The sequence below is a fragment of the Artibeus jamaicensis genome, unplaced genomic scaffold (genome assembly GCF_021234435.1).
Source record: "Artibeus jamaicensis isolate MK-2021 breed Jamaican fruit bat unplaced genomic scaffold, CSHL_Jam_final contig_2170, whole genome shotgun sequence".
NCBI lineage: Eukaryota > Metazoa > Chordata > Mammalia > Chiroptera > Phyllostomidae > Artibeus > Artibeus jamaicensis.
In genome coordinates, this window is record NW_026521445.1 from 2,409,515 (window position 1) to 2,425,831 (window position 16,317).

At 49.4% G+C, this 16,317-nt stretch overlaps 1 protein-coding gene across 2 annotated transcripts in view; it reads right to left on the minus strand.

The window, feature by feature from the left end:
• Nucleotides 1-16,317, minus strand: part of SMYD2 (SET and MYND domain containing 2) — a 52,072-nt gene that overhangs the window by 19,560 nt on the left and 16,195 nt on the right. The window contains exons 2-3 of one of the 2 annotated variants that reach the window (XM_037164320.2): nt 12,815-12,878; nt 2,366-2,476 (exon numbers count right to left, since the gene is read on the minus strand). In XM_037164320.2, the coding sequence (XP_037020215.2) occupies nt 2,366-2,476; nt 12,815-12,878 (175 nt within the window). The remainder of the gene's footprint in view (nt 1-2,365; nt 2,477-12,814; nt 12,879-16,317) is intronic. The other variant, XM_037164321.2, reaches the window with a different exon arrangement.

Sequence of the window (16,317 nt, forward strand, 5' to 3'; positions counted from 1 at the left end):
CCGTGTTCCCAACACCCCGATAATGCTATGCACACAGTAGGCTCAGAAATGCTTGTTATGGGAAAGAACCGTGGCTGGAAAACAACTTTTTAGGGCCCCGACTTGAAAAGGACTGAGTCTACAGATGAACCATCCTATTGATTATTTCTCCTTCTGAAAAGGAACAAAATCAAACCCCCCATCCATTTTACACTTTCTTTAAGCATAAGCTAAAATGATCTCCGATTCTGAGTTTCAAAGGGAACACTTTGGGTTGTGTCTGTGAGCCCAGATTCGCTTTAAATGTGTTGCTGCCTTTGTTCTAGGCATCCCGAGAGGCGCTAACAATACTAAACCCACCAGGCTTTGAGGACATGAATAAACTTGGTGTTGACAAGAGTTCAAAAGCAGAGCTCAAGAGCTGGCCCGAGGCACGTCTTTGTCATCTGGCTATTCAATCTGGGGATACAGGTGGTCTTAGCAGGGCACTCTCACCTCTCTAGTTAACATGTTAAGCTTCCCCCTGGTAGTTGGGTGGCCTGTCTCCCCTAATCCTTTGCAAGCTACTGGAATACAAATGGTCTGTTTTTTTAATCATCACGTCCCAGAGAGATGAAAATGTGGCCAGGTAACTTTTCATTTAATAGACTATTAGTCGTCGCAGTAATTATAATAAAAGTTGAATGAAGCTGGTACAAACTCATCATAGCATTCTGAGGAGCCTCCTGGCGCGGGAACATTTCAATAGTTCCTTTTGGGAGCAGAAATCTTCCATTCACGGGGCAGGTTTCTATAAGATTAGTAGTTCATTTTGCCTGGGAAAGCTTTTCATTCAGGAAAGTACACCAGCTTCTTCTGAATTCTTAACCGGAACACTATAAATAACATCACGGGGTGGGAGGTGGGGGGAGCGAGCAGCTGGGTCAGCCAACCCTCCCCGGGTGCTCAGGGTTCTAAGTGGATGGCTTATTTACCCGGACACCTCCCCAAGTCACACCAGTTCCCTCTACTTTTTCCTTCTGACCAAGTACTCTGCACATATTTAAGGATAATTGTTAGGACCCCAGAGTTAACCTCCTCCAGGGATACAAGTCTGATCACTCCACCTCCTGCGGCAGGCGCCCTGAGTGCCTCTGGTTTCCCTGGGCAGGCGCAGTGGCATTTCAACGAGCACCTGATCCCATCGGGACATAACGGAACGGTGAGCTCAGAGCTCGGAAATGACCTGGTTCTGTTTACACGGCCCAGGATCCCAACTTAGTCTGGGGTCAGGTATGTGCCAATCATTAAGATCACATTTGGCTTAGATTTTTAAAAAAGTTATAAAAGGGGGGGGGGTGCATAAAGAAGAGGTGGATGAAATTTCAGCTTTAAAAGACTTAGCTCTGGCTGGTGTGGTTCAGTGGATTGAGCACTGGCCTGTGAACTGAAAGGTTGCCGGTTTGATTCCCAGTCAGGGCACAAGCCTGGGTTGCAGGCCAGGTCCCCAGTTGGGGGTGTGCAAGAGGCATCGGATCGATGTATCTCTCGCACATCGATGTTTCTCTCCCTTTCTCCCTCCCTTTCCCTCTCTCTAAAAATAAATTTTAAAAAAATAGATTTATAGTCCACAGGCTCTGCTACCGACTGCTTATTAGCGAGCAGCTCCGTGGACAAAAACAGCTTGTGGGCCCCCCGTGGCCTATTTCACTGTGTCACAAGGACAGGTCCCGGTGGCTCTGTCTGCTCTTCTCAGCTCAGTCCTCTGGAGATCAGGCATCTCGCTAACGTGTAATCAGTAAGCACTGAGCAAACAAGGAGGAACAGCCAGGCCCGGCATCATCTTTGGAGGAAACTGTTGTCAACCGCTGTGCTCCCCTAGCTTCTCCTTGCCCGCTCCTTTCTCTCTCCTTTGCCTATGCCCCTCTGGTGCTCTGTTCCACCCAACCTGCCTAGACAGGGCAGCAAGGAGAGAGGAAGGGCAGAACACTGTACCGGGAGGGGGCACAGGGGCCCTCTCTGAGTCACGAGGAGAGAGGGAAACCTCAGTACTTCGCAGGCCAGTCTGGTTCCCTAAGATGCACTAATTGTTTTCAATCCAGTGTTCGTGCCTTGAGAAGCCATATTTTTCCATGTAACCCTGTCTCATAGGAAAAGCGCATGGTTTAATGGCTGTGGCCCCGCTCCTGGCCTGGGCTAAGCGACGTCCTATTGCAGAGGGCACGTGACCGACCGGCTTGCACTTGAGCTCCGTTCCCAGCCCCGTCCACGTGGACGTGATGGGGAATGGCGTCCAAGAGGGATCAGCAAGAAATGACCACCACAGGCCAGTTCCTCATCCCTCTGACCTTTAAGGAAAAAACAAAAACAAAATAAAATGCACTTGAACAGCATCCCGTGCCCTCACCTGTTTGGCCAGGATCCTTGCTGTGAGCCTTACAGTCTCGGAAGGGCTCCAGTTTTCCCCAAAAACAACCATGGGAGAACATTCCAGCTTGTGCATAGGCCAGTCTTCTTTCTGGGAAGGTTAAAAAAAAAAATGACTGAACACACACACACACACTGGAAGGGAGTTTGAGAAGAGAGGATGCAACAGGCCCCCCCGGCCGAGGTCAAGTGAAATGTGTTTCCTTTTGGAAAACATGCTCACAACAGCTGGAGATAAAAAAACATCCTTTAAGGTAGACAGGGTTGCATAACATGGACTCAGGCCTGGCCAAGGTCGCCAGGATGAGAAAATTCACTGTGTTTTTTCACGAGCGTCTCACGTCACCCTGAAGCCTCTGGTCATTCTAGACAACACGCTCGCCTCTCTGTCACCTGTGGACACTGTGGAAGCACCTCGGTGAGGGCTCTGGGTCCGAGCCATGGATGTGGCCCTCTGTCCTGGCTCTGGTCTCACGTCAGGCCACACAGCCAGGCTTGATGTGCCCAGCAACTCGTCCCCTCTGACAGGAACAGAAACAAAACAAAACACAAGGGAGGGCCTGGTGGAGGGCCCTTGGGGAGTCCGCTGGGGACCTACGAGGAATATCTGGGCCTACAGACTGCTTACAGACTCACTTGATAAAACAGGAAAACAACTTTCTTTTCTCTCCCATGTCTTGAAGCGTCTATATCCTGGTTGAGGGTGGAAGGTATACACTCAGGACAGAAGGGTGGAGAGGCCATGGGGTCCGGAAGACTAGGGGACATCAAGGACACAAGGTGCTGTGGACACCATGGGAGAAAGTGAGGAGCAGGGAGGAAGAGAGCAGAGCAGCGCTGGTGACGAGGTCAGTGTGGGGTGACGGAGAACTGACACCGTGGAGGTCATTGCCGACACTGACAAAAAGCAGGTGTGGCAGCGTGAGGGGGGGACAGGCTGCTGGCAGTGGACTCAGAGAGAGGGGGAGGGGGCCGTGGAAATGGGAGAAATGGGGGGCTTCCCAGGGTGCAGGGCGGAGGGGCCGGTTTTATCTGGGAACCGTCGGAGCACGTCTGTGTGCGGACGGCAGTCTTCAGGCGCATCCCCCGCCCCCAGAGCAGGCAGGCACCATCCGTTCTTCCCTCGGGCTTTCCTCCCCCCAAAATGGCAAATCCCCTCTTTCAGATGCCCGGGCCAGGCACCTGGAGTCCTCCCTGCTGCCTGGGTCTCCCTCGCACCCCGCATTCCACGCCCTGTCGAACCACTGCCTCTCCCTGCGATGACTAACCTGCCCTTTGACCTCCCACCCTCACCGAGGACGGCCAACAGCGCAGCCAGTGCCATCTGCCTGCTCAAGGAAACTCCGCTCGTGCCATCTCTGAGCGCAGAGCCAAAGGCAAAGTCTGAGAGGACCTGGGAGGCCACACGTGAAGGGATTCGCCCCCCTCAGCCCCCACCGGCTCCTGACCACGTGGGCCCCACACTCTCCTCGGGGTCCCTCCAGCAAACCAAGCATGGTCCTGCCCCGCGACCCCTCACACCTGCTGCATTTCCTTTCTGGAGTCTTCTTCTCCTAGATACCTGTCCCCCTCCCTCACTCCATGTCTCTGCTTCAAGGGCACCTGTTCAAGACACCTGCTGGGAACACCCAGCCCAAAACAGCACTTAAGTTTCCCCTTAGAACCTCTCACCACCTGATATAGTACATATGTATTAGTTTCTGGCTGAGTATTCCTGCCCCCATGAAGTAAAGGAACTTTGTCTCTTTGGTTCGCACCTATAACCCTGGGACCTATTGCATGCCTGAGACTTTTCCTAGGCACGCGATAAAGCCGCTGAATGAATGAAGACGTCTCCCTACCCCTCCCCTCCAGCCCCCTCCCACGAAGGAAGGACACAGTGTCACTCAATGATTAAATGCAGTACGGGACACGGGCCCTTGGTTCAAGTCTGTGCCGACAGGCTCTGCAGAGTTAAATAAAGCCGTGCCAGATACACCTAAAGGCGGGCACAGAAGGAAATAACAAGACAAGCACAAGGGAGAAGAGGGTCGGTTTGTAGCGAAAGCCTAAAATAAGAGCACAGTGATGAGGTCAAGAGGGAGGAACAGGGACTTCCGCCAAGATGGAGGTTTAGGTGGATGTGCCGTGCCTCCTCACACAACCAAGTTTAGGGACAACTAAATATTAGCATCAGAAAACACAACCAGAACACGGAAAACTGAACTTTTCGGAAGTCCGCTAACAACAAATTTTTCAGCCCGACCGGTAAGGGGCGAAACCGGCGTCTGGTGAGGAGTTGCAAAGGAGGGCTCGGTCGGACCCGGGCGCAGAATCCAGACGCGCGAATCCGGACGCGCAGGTTCCAGACGCAGGATTGGACCTGGTGAGCGACCGAGTGACCCACCGGGTGAGCGACTACAGAGGAGACAGTGGGGAGGCGGTGCAGCGTGTTGACTGCGGTTGCCTGATTGCGAGCGAGCGAGGGAGTGGGCGGTTGGACCAGCCGCGGCGGCGATAGAGGGCACCGCCATTTCCCCGCTCTGACCACGCCCCCACATACAGCGTCACAACCCAGCGACCTGGGACTCCAAGGCGCCGCTTCTCCCACTTAAAGGGCCAGAACAGACCAAAATGCCGCAGGGAGAACTCAAAGCCCCAGAGATAAATCTAAGCGACGAAGAAATAGCAAAACTCTCAGACGCACAGTTTAAAACACTGGTCATCAGCTTCCTCACAGATCTGGTGGATTATAGCCACAAATTAGAGAAACATATGAAGGCTAAATTAAGGGAAATGAATGGAATTCCACAGGAAACCCACAGAGATGAAAAGGAAACTGGGACTCAAATCAATGAAGTGGACCAGAAGGAAGAAAAAAATGATCAAACAGAAAGGAATGAAGAAATAAGAATTCAGAAAAATGAGGAGAAGCTTAGGAACCTCCAGGACATCTTTAAACGCTCCAATATCCGAATTATAGGGGTACCAGAAGGGGGAAAGACACAACCACCAGTGCAAAAACTATTTGAACAAATAATAAAAGAAAATTTCCCCAATCTGGCAAAGGAAATAGACTTCCAAGAAATCCAAGAAGCCCAGAGAGTACCAAAAAAGTTGGACTCAAGAAGAAACACACCAAGGCATATCATAATTACATTAGCCAAAATTAAAATGAAGGAAAGAATCCTGGAAGCAGCAAGAGCTAAGGGGACAATCACCTACAAAGGAGTCCCCATCAGGCTGTCAGCAGATTTCTCAAAAGAGACCTTACAGGCAAGAAGGGGCTGGAAAGAAATATTCCAAGTCATGAAATCTAAAGACCTACAACCAAGATTGCTCTATCCAGCAAAACTTTCATTTAGAACGGAAGGACAGATAAGGTGCTTCTCAGATAAGACCAAATTCAAGGAGTTCATCATCACCAAGCCCTTATTATATGAAATGTTAAAGGGACTTATCTAAGAAAAAGAAGTTAAAGAAACATGAACAGTGAAAGGACAACAAACTCACAGTTATTAACAACCACAACTAAAACGAAAGCAAACTAAAAGGACAGCTAGATCAGGAGTGGAAACATAGAAATGAAGATCTCAAGGAGGGTTAGCAACAGGGGAGTGGGAGGAGGAGATGGGGGGAGAAGGTACAGAAAACAAGTAGCATAGACAGTAGATAGAAAATAGATGGGGGGGGCAAGAATAGTATGGGAAATATAGAACCTAAAGGACTTGAGACACATGGACATAAACTAAAGGGGGGTAATGGTGGGGATGGGGGGGCAGGGTGGAGGGGAATGAAGGGGGGAATAGAACAACTGTAACAGCATAATCAATTCAAAAAAATAAATTAATTAAAAAAAATAGAAAGAGGCGAAAAAAAAAAGAAAAAAAAAGAGGGAGGAACAGGTAGACCCAGCTCCCTGCAGGCAAACCAGCTCCCTCTTCAGATGCAAAGCAGAGACAGAGAGAGAGAGAGAGAGAGCTTCCAGCCTCAGCATACTGAGGAATATGGGGAACACACCAGCTGGGTACAGATGCGTAATTAACACCTGTGAATAAGTGTCCACTATGACCCCGGGATCTCTAAGCAAAGGCCTTCTTTGCAGGGCCTTTTAGATGCTGGTTTTCTGCCCTGGCTGGTGTGGGTCAGTGGAGTGAGCGCGGACCTGCAAACCAAAGGGTCACTGGTTCAATTCCCAGTGAGGACCCATGCCTAAGTTGCAGGCCAGTTCCCCACTAGGGGGTGCACAAGAGGCAACCACACCTTGATGTTTGTGTCCCTCTCTTTCTCCCTCCCTTCCCCTCTCTCTAAAAATAAATAAATAAAATCTTAAAAAAAAAAAAAAAAGATGTTGGTTTCCTGAACTGTAGGTGAGGTCTCTGGTGTTTACCAATGATGAACCCCCAGGGAGAAAGAAGTTTAATATTAATGTTTTTCAACGTGATTTATTCATTATATATCAATATGCTTAATACAAAATTAACATTGCTATAAATAACACACCATGTTGACATTTACTGATGTGAATGTCCTCAAACAGAAGGGACCGTAACTGCTCTGGGAGGGGGGGGCAGAGTGCTGTCAGGCAGGAAGGACACTGGTCCAGGGTGGGGAAACCTGCGTTCTTATGCCCACAGCAGCTCTGGGACACAAGACAGGCCTCTCAGTCCCTTTGGTCTGCTTCCGAGGCTGTGAATAACACGATCCCTAAGCTACTTAGCAGGTCCAGAGTTCCGAGCCTGTGATCTCGTACCTTCCAACAGTGTTAATCAGATTCAGAGCTTGAAGACTACCAAGAAATACAGGACTTTCAAAGGATAATCAGGCCTTGGTGTCATCACAAGGGGACACGTGAGGATCGAATCCGCTTATCCATAAGGAGCACTTAGGACAGTGCCTGGCATACATGGTGCCCCCTTGCGGAACGGTGGTAACTGCTGGGTGACAAATCTGTTTGTTCATTTGTTCATTCATTCATTCGGTCATTCGCTCACTCATTCATTCATTCAAGAAGCTCTGCCACTGACCCTAGAGGCAGGGATGGGAGATGAAATCTTTGACTTGCTGTAGTTGATGCTTTTATGAGACCACGAGGCAGAAGCGAGAGCGCCCATGGTGAGATACAATCCCACACAGCCGTTAAACCAGAGAGCCGGTAACTTCCGGGAAGCGCAGCATCACGTGTAAGTTTCTTCAGGGGAACTTCTGAGAATAGTGGTGAGTGTTCACCTCCGGTTGGAAAGCGATGGCCCACATCAGCTTAGAGAACCTGACGGAGGTGATGTGCCCTAGTTTTACACATAAGATACTGCAAACGATCAAACTGGACAAAACAGAAAAAAATAGACTAGCCTTTTAAAAATATATACAGTATTAGCACTTTCTTTGTACACAGAGTGATTTTGCACCCCTCTATGTTTTTTAAAACATTTGTCAGTTTTTCTGAAACGTTTTATCCTATTTTTCTTCAAAATTCAAGCTATTACTCTTGCCCTGATTGCAATCTTTATAAAATTTTATGTAAACTCGGATCCAATTTTTCAGAAAAACAATATACAAATAAGCGCACAGGAAAAATTCCGAGAGACGCATACCAAAGCTTTACTCATGACTTTCTCTGGAAAGGTTAGATTATGAGGACTCTTCTTGTTTTTGCAGTCCATACTTTCTGAGTCTTTTATAATAAGCACTGATTATTTGTGCAATAAACTTAAGTAACTCTATGTAAAAGTAAGATATGGATTCTTTTTGTACCTTTAAACTTCTAATTCATTTTCAGCCAATGGACTAATGGCTCTGCATGACGTTCCTTTCTGTGCATGGACAAAAAAGCTTAAAGATGCGTAAAGAGTTGCAAAATTGTCATGCGGGGCACCGAATTTCCAACCCTGGGAGAAAAGAGTGATTGTTATGTCATCCAGCTGCCTGCAGAGCAAAGGACACACTGTCTTTCTGGCTCAGGCCACTGGATTTTCACTGCCAAGTCCCCTTCTCTAATTCTCGCATTTGATTATCTCTCTGGTTCTCATGGTGCCTTCAAATCAGACACAGCCCCCTGGTATACAGGTCTACGGGCTTCCCTAACATGTGGACGAGTGAGAAAATGCCATACGATTTCTGCTTCCCGGTGCCACTGCCTTCGAGAGGAGGAGTGCAAATGGAAACAGGCGCCCACTGACCAGCTCCCACGGCGATGACAGATGCCACTGAACCTTCCTCACAAGGACACGTACTTTGTCTCGCATTCCCCACAAGAGTGATGGGGTGCACTCAGTCATTCGTACACCTTTTCCTACCCTAAGACACGCAAAAATGCTTCTAAACATTATTTGAAAATGAGTGGCTCCGTGTAAGATGCTCCTTGTGTTTGCGAGACCAAAGTGAATTGAACCAAGATGGAGCCTATGACTCTGACCCCATTTGCTCCTCACCCAGGACCACGACGGGGTCCTATGATCATTTCTGAGACATCTTCTACACTTCCGGTTTTTTCTGGGTGATAAAAGTCAAGGGCGTTCTTGCATCTTTAGCCACATGCACCTCACTTGTGCTTTTTCTTCTTTAATCCCAGCTATGGCACTGCCCCTTCCTTCCTTTCAAAAGCACTCATACCTCCATCACCTCCATTAATAAAACCCAATCAGTTTTTTCCATTTCTTAATGTTAAGAAATAACACACTAGAAGTTTCTACTCCCCAGTGCTTCCTCTAAAACTATTGACTTTCTAAAACTATTCTCCTAAATATGTCATGGTACAATTTAATGAAGTCTGAGTGAGTGAATAACACACTTAGCTTTCTACGCATACCTATAAAAGTAAATATAGTTCGTTCAAGCACACACAGATCACAAAACAAGCCTAACTAAAAAGGGATTTCTATTTCATTCATATTTCCCCCCCCATCACCCTTTCATGCATCATCAATTAAAACCTTTCCTCTTGGCAGGATCACACTGAGTGAAGTGAATGAAGAGGAGAAAGTAAATGGGACAAGACACAGCCAAACTGTATAAAATACAGCAGGACCCTAAAGCACCGACACCGACATTCACGAGAACGTGCCCGGGATCTCCTCAGATCCCGCGTTCCCGGGAAGGGGGCATTCCTCCCTTGGGAGGAATGTGTGGCTGGCACTCTCGGGGAGATTTCTGGCAAAGCAAACACTGCAAGGGTCTCTTCCATTAAAGGCCACTTCTCTCTCTTTGACCCACTCCCGTGAGCCTCTCCTCTGAGGGGGCCCCCCCCAGGGTCCCCACACAGTGTTGGAAAGTGGTGACAGACTCCTCGGGCAGTCCACGGCTGGTCCCCATGCTGCCACTGTGTGGCCTTAGGTCCCCCAGCCACTGTGTGGGCCACACAGTTTTCTTATCTGCTGACAGGCTGGACCTGAGAATCTTCATTCCTGTCCCACCGTCTGCTGGGAGGCGCTGAGCCCCGGAGGACTGCAGGCGGGTGGGGCCTCCAGGTAGGGACCAGGGCGAGGCTTTCTTACTCGGAGAATCGCTCCATCACTCAAGCACCTTCCTCACAGTCATCTCTGCTCCGGTTTCCTGCAGTTTTACCTTTGTCCTGCAGCAAGGCCTCCGCTTGGGCCCCACCCAACCATTCCCTCGGGCAGAATCCTGAGGACTAATCTGGAGCGAATGCCTCAGATTCCTCCCTAAAGACTGCACCTACCGAGCAAAGAAGCAAAGCCCCTTTGTGCCAATTGTTTCCAGGCACTTCCTGTTATTTAATGCTCAGGATCCCTCCAGTGTCCTCACACAACCCCACCCTGCACGTACTCAGTTCCTCTGCACTATAGGTTGGAAACTGCTAGAGACCACCCACCTCCTCCTTCAACCACAGGAAGCAGATGAAGCCAAAATGAAACCTACAGGTCAAGTCCAGCCTAGCACCCCTAGAAACAAGGGGCTTCAGGAGCTGTGTTATCACCTGTCATCTCAGAGGGTCCTTTGGACACTAGACACCTAACAGAAGCACAGAAGAACGGAAGTGTCCACGCACCCTCCAGGGCTGAGGGTGCCCCGACCCAGGGACTGGGTGAGGGGCCGGGAGACTCCACGTGTCCTGAGGCTGAGCACAGCAAGCTGTCCTGGCCCAAGGCCTCTGAATGGGACTTACAGTCACCAGACTGTATCCTCCGTCCAGGGGTCCTTTGCTCACCAAGCAATCTCACTATGATTTAACCACCCGCACAATCCTATAGGAGGAGAATGTACAGACTATCGTCCACCTGTTGCTAAGTAATAAACAGGCACCCAGGTTGGAGTGTTTGGTCCCCAAGAGAGGGCGCCCCTCACTGCGTGCTCTCACATGAGGTTCTGAGTCTGCAAATCCGGGAGACCAGGTCCTGACTCCCAGACAGGGGAAGCCACGTGGCCACCTCAAACCCCCCAACATGGACCGTAGTGATTCACTAGAATAATGCCACCGAGTGAGGCATTATTAAATTCACCAAGTGAGGAGGAAGGGAGCTTAGCAACATGCTCAGGACACCCAGAGGTAGTTCAGCACCTCGCACATCCTGATGTTCCCTGTTAATGCAGAGCTTACAGTTAGAGAAGTGAAGACTCATTTTGTACTGTGATAAGCGGCACCCATACAGCACATACCATTAGTGTTCTCAAGGTCTTACAATCCATTCCTTCTCTTAGCTTGAAAAAAAAAAGCCCCCTTGCCTCTAAAGTATGCTATACACTTTACCCTTTGCATAAACCTCAAGTTCGGTCCCGCCTGAATTATTGCAACATTATTTTCCGCAAGCCCTCACACCTGTACACTGTGAGTGTACACAGAACTTTCACATCTATCCTATCACTTGGTCCTTACAATTCATTAGGATGGGCACTGCTGTCCTCGTTTACGTTTGAAGGAACTGGGATGGAGGGACATCCTTGGCATTGCCAAGTTCACAGAGTTAGTGAATTGCAGAGCAGGGCTCACACCCTCCTGCTAGTCTGTGTTATATCGTCCGAACTGTACATGATTTACTATCCCGCTTCTCTAAAGAATCAGAATGTAAGGAGTTAACTTTTCTAAAAGAGTTTAACTTAAATATAGAAACTGCTAACTTGTCAGGCCCGGAATCACAGTGTAGAGAAGTCCCAGGCTCGAGATGTCTCCAGTGCCGTGGCAATCTGACCACAAGGTACTGTAGCTGCAGTTGCTGGGAGCCAAGCGTGATCTCCCCTCCTCAGAAAAGGCGCACTCCCCGAAAACTCAACCACAAGCCCATTTACATTCTCACTGTCCCTGGGGCCGACCACCTCCAGAACCCCGCCAAGGGACGCCCAGGGAGGCATCTGTGTGTGTGGCCTTCGGAGCCAAGGGAGACACTCCCTGGCCAATGGCACAGCCCGTGCTGCATTCTGGCAAGGGCCCGTTGTGACTGGAGTGCCACAGTCAGATGACATAAGGACTTAGCAACCTCTCCCGTTGCCACATAATGCTCTTTGGGGACATTCGGAGGCCAACTGCATGGGGAGAGAAGAAGGAATCAGATAAAATAGTGAGTGATCGGAGTAGATGGGTAGGGGGTGGGAAGCGAATGACTCCAAGTCACTCCCTGCAGCTGGAGACACTGTATAACAGCACCAGCATTTCCCAAGGTGTATTAATTAATAGGTTTGCATTAAAAAAAATAGACTGGGGAGAGTATGCAGAGATCAAAGGTCATAGTCTCCCCAAATTCAGGTCGTCAGAACTTGGAATGCTTTTTCTGTGCAGTACCTATGAACATTTGGGAAATCGGTTTCTAGCCGGGAAGTTTGGAAGACACCACTGCTAGTCCCTCAGCGAGTCTCTAAGACTTCCTTCAAGCTTCCCATTCCCGTGGCACAGGAACCCTTGAGACTTATCCACCAAACCAGATGGCCTGTGCTCTGCACGCAGCCAGCCTCCTGAACCTGCTCAGCCCCAGCTCCAAGTCCAAGTTTAGAGCAGCCGCCCTCTGGCTGAGCAAAGGCAGTGCCAGGGGCTCACCCAAGTCTAGCTGGAATCAGGCTGGGCTCAAACAGCCCAAGGGTGACGTGTGGCCTGCTAGAGGGATTTATAAAAAGACAGACCTACGAGGTAAAAATTTAAAAAATTTAAAGACAGCATTTTTAACACTGCTCATCTGTCCTCTCTGCACATTCCATCTGTTGCCGGTGGCCTTGCGGGCGGACTGTCAACCTTGGAAACACACCTGCCCGTGCCCCCTGTGGCTCTCCTCGTGTCTTTCCCGCTTCGCCTCCTGCTCCTTTTTTCGGTCCTACATGTGGGCCCTGGTCCTGGGCCAGCACCCAGGGGTGTCCAGCCACATCCTCTGCCTCAGCGGAGCTTTAGACTCTGGCTGCAGGAGGACGCAGGGGGGGGGGGGGAAGCCGTGACAAGGGAGAGGAGGATGCTGGGGTCCCAATTTTCACAGGAAACAGGGCCCGCCCTGCCACTCGGCCCGGCACCTACCTGACACTCCACATCGCAGTAAAATGCCTGCTTGCATCTTCCACACTTGGACAATCCTTCTTTCCTTAAAAACAGAAAGGGCGCTGTAGTGGCGAGAGGCACAGACACGCGAAGCTGCACATTTTTATCGCGCGATAATCGAAGCCATCTGGTCGGAAAGCAGAGCCAAGATCCCTCTTACCTTCCTCTCCCACTGGTGAGTGGCATTTTCCCAAAGGAGGTTTTGACCAGATTCAGCCCTCGAGGAGGAGTGAGCTGGTCAAACAGCACACACTCTGCCATTCCCCGACCCTGACAGAGTGAAGGGCACTCTCCAAAACAGAGAGCGACGTGCTCTTGGACTCGTGCACCTGGCTTGGGACACACGGCTGTCAACATCACCTGCACTATTACTCAGTAGTCTGGGGCAAGTCAAAGGCCCTTAGGTCCTGATGTCCTCACCTGCTAAAGAGGGACAGACATGAAACCACTTCGGAGGCGTCACTTGATAAAGACGGAGGACGGGGGTACATTGGAAACTGCAATGTGAGTGGCAGCTTCATTATTCAGAGACACCAGTAAAACAGGAGATAAAATTGAGTATGTCAGTGATTCCAATGTCCAGGAAGCTAAGTCTGAGACTAATGAGACCCAGCGGTGGAGACACGCCCTCAACGAAACGTGATTGGATGTGACTGGTCCATACACCCACCTTCTCAATGTGCTTCCGAGCGATTCTTCTGCCTCCTCCTAATTCGGGCGACGCTCCCCGCGCCCCACCGTACCCTTTGCTGCCCACAGAGGACAGAGATAGTGTAGCTTTCTGACCGCCACGTGTGCGTGTGTTTGTGGTGTTAGCTAAGCCACAGCTTTTTAAAACACGGGGAAGCTGCTGAATTAAACCACACATGACAGAACTCTTAAAGGATTGTTTGGAGGTGGGGAACAACCACATCATTCCAATCAGACCACTGTCTGTGGCGTGTCCTGTCTAATTCTCAGTCACGGCCCTGAAGGCAGCTTGCTGACCCGTGGCTTTGCTGACACCATGTGGGCCTTCTGCCACCGCCAGGGGAGCCGCGCTGAGCAGAGTCACCTTGTCGCCCCCGCCCCCACCCCACCGCCCCCGGAGGAGCTGGTGTTTTAGCATGTGCACAGAATCACACTGCAGAAGCCTCCTCTGGTCCTTGTCAGCCAGTGGCAGTCCCCACACTACTCCCACGGAATCCAGAGCGCGTGCCAAAAATGCTACTGTTGGAACGGAACAGGCTGCCTCACTGTTTTCGTGACAGCACTTGGATCCCAAGGAGCTGCCCGAAGAATGAGTGGGAGAAAAGCACATCTTGCAGCTGAGGCATAAATAAACATTCCAGGTTTGCACATCTCAATAGTTCATGAAGGAACCCACCCACGGATGCAGCCGAGGGTATTCTCTGGCCTCAAATACCCTCAAGGCGATAACTCAGGCCTTCACACGCTGACTTTGCTTCTGGGAATATAAAACCAATGAGACTCGTGGTCCTTGCTCACTTGCACTAATGAGGGAAAAAGGACAGAGGTGTCCTCAAAGACAACCCCCAAAGGGACATGTAAGCAAGGGCTCTGTGATGAGGGCCCTGAATAAATGCCGAGGGGAGAGAGAGTAAAGATGGGCAAAGCCAGGGAGGAAAATTTCAAAGTTCTTTCCAAAAAGAAGTGTGTTTGCAAATGGATAAGGGGTGGGTCGATGCCACCCCGTAAAAATGGCTGAAGTCATTTGTCCATGTTTGTCTATGCCAGGGTGGGGTCCCAGAATCTCTGTAAGTCTGACCAAAGCTACTCATTCTTCCCACCAACCCACCTTCTCCCCACCCCCAGAAAGCGGAAAATTCTGTCAAGTTTCAAGGGCTCGCGAACTCGGAGCCCCAGAAGAGCCTCTAAAAATGCCCTGAAAGAAAAGATGGGGAAATTATCACAAAAATATCTTCATTAACTCTACACTGTACAGAAAAATCAAGGATTACACAGGTCTTATAGGGGCCAGCAGTGACGTCATCATGAAACAGGCCTTGTTTGCAGCTTCCAGGTACCAACCGCCCCAGGGAGGGGAGAGCCAGCCGGGACCTGGGGACCTAGGGAGGGCCTCCGTGGGACGCCGTCGAAGTCATAACTCTCCCAGAGGCCAGGCTTCTCAGCACAGCCAGCCACCACGTCCACAGCCACACACCGCAGGGAAAAAGGCTAACTTTTACGTGTTGGCAATGTGTGACGTCATTTCCACTACGGATCTCAGCGGTTCTCCGGTTGTGGTCTGCAGACTGCTGGGGTCCCGAACACCCTTTCAGGGAGTTGGGGAGGTCCAAACCATTTTCGAAATAATACTATGGTCTTGACCTGGGTCTCAGCACCAAACTGCCCCAGGGGTCACTGTGGTCTCTACTTCCACACAGGATGTCCCCGGAGGAAGCAGTAACAATATTAATTTTATCACATCTCGGATCTACACTGTACTATCTTTCTGACATTTGCCATGAGAGAATGGGGGGGGACGACATGATGGCTGCCTCAGGGAAAAGCCTTTGGGGGTCCCTGGAGTCACCAACTGAACCGGCTGCTTTTTCTTGCATTTTTACTTAACGTTAAAGCAACTGTGGTTGCTCAACCTTGAGTATCTGGAAGGTCTGTGATTTAAAGGGATGAAGTGAGCCTATCACTTCAAGGAAGACAGTATTGCCAGTATTTGTTGCCGATGGTAAAAACGGGGCTTTCCAGCAAAAACTAGAATTTTGGAACACATGGGTCTGCCATCCTGAGCTTGACGGTCTCTGATCTGATGAGATTATAGTCGTGATTGTCTTCATCTGATTTTATGAAGCAAGTCAGCTTTTAGAAGGGCCGTCTACTTTCTTGAACCAATATTTTCTGAATGTTCAGTGTCTGGGCCAAAACAGTTATTCAAAGTACCAGACAGACCAGGGGATTTTAATGTGGCAGAGAACACACAGTTCACAGACACGGCTTCAGGTTGCACATGACAACCAGCCTTTAAGATAACACCACTGACAGAGCTTTAGTGCTGAATCAAGGAATATCAACAATTAACTGATAAGACTATTAAAATACCCCTCCCTTTCCAATTACATATCTAATTGAGGGCGGACTGTCTCCATGTACTTCAGCCCAAATTACATAATGCCCCAGACTGCGTTCAGAAGCATATTTTCGAATCCAGCTGTCTTCTGGAAATCCAGACATTAAAGGGATTTGCAAAACTGTAAAACAATACCACTATTCACTAATTCTTTTGTTTTGGAAAATAGTTCTAAAAAAAAATGTCAACAGTAATGGTTGTTGCCTAAATGAAGGCCATAATTTTTGCAGTTTTCATTTCAAATATGGTAAACATTGATAAATATAACCCATGTGAGCAAAAGCTCTTTGACACGCTCAAATTTTAAGAGTACAGAGAGATCTAAGACCCGAAAGTCTGAAAATGGCTTAGCTATCTTAATAATTCCATCGGCTCCATGAAGAAGATTTCTATT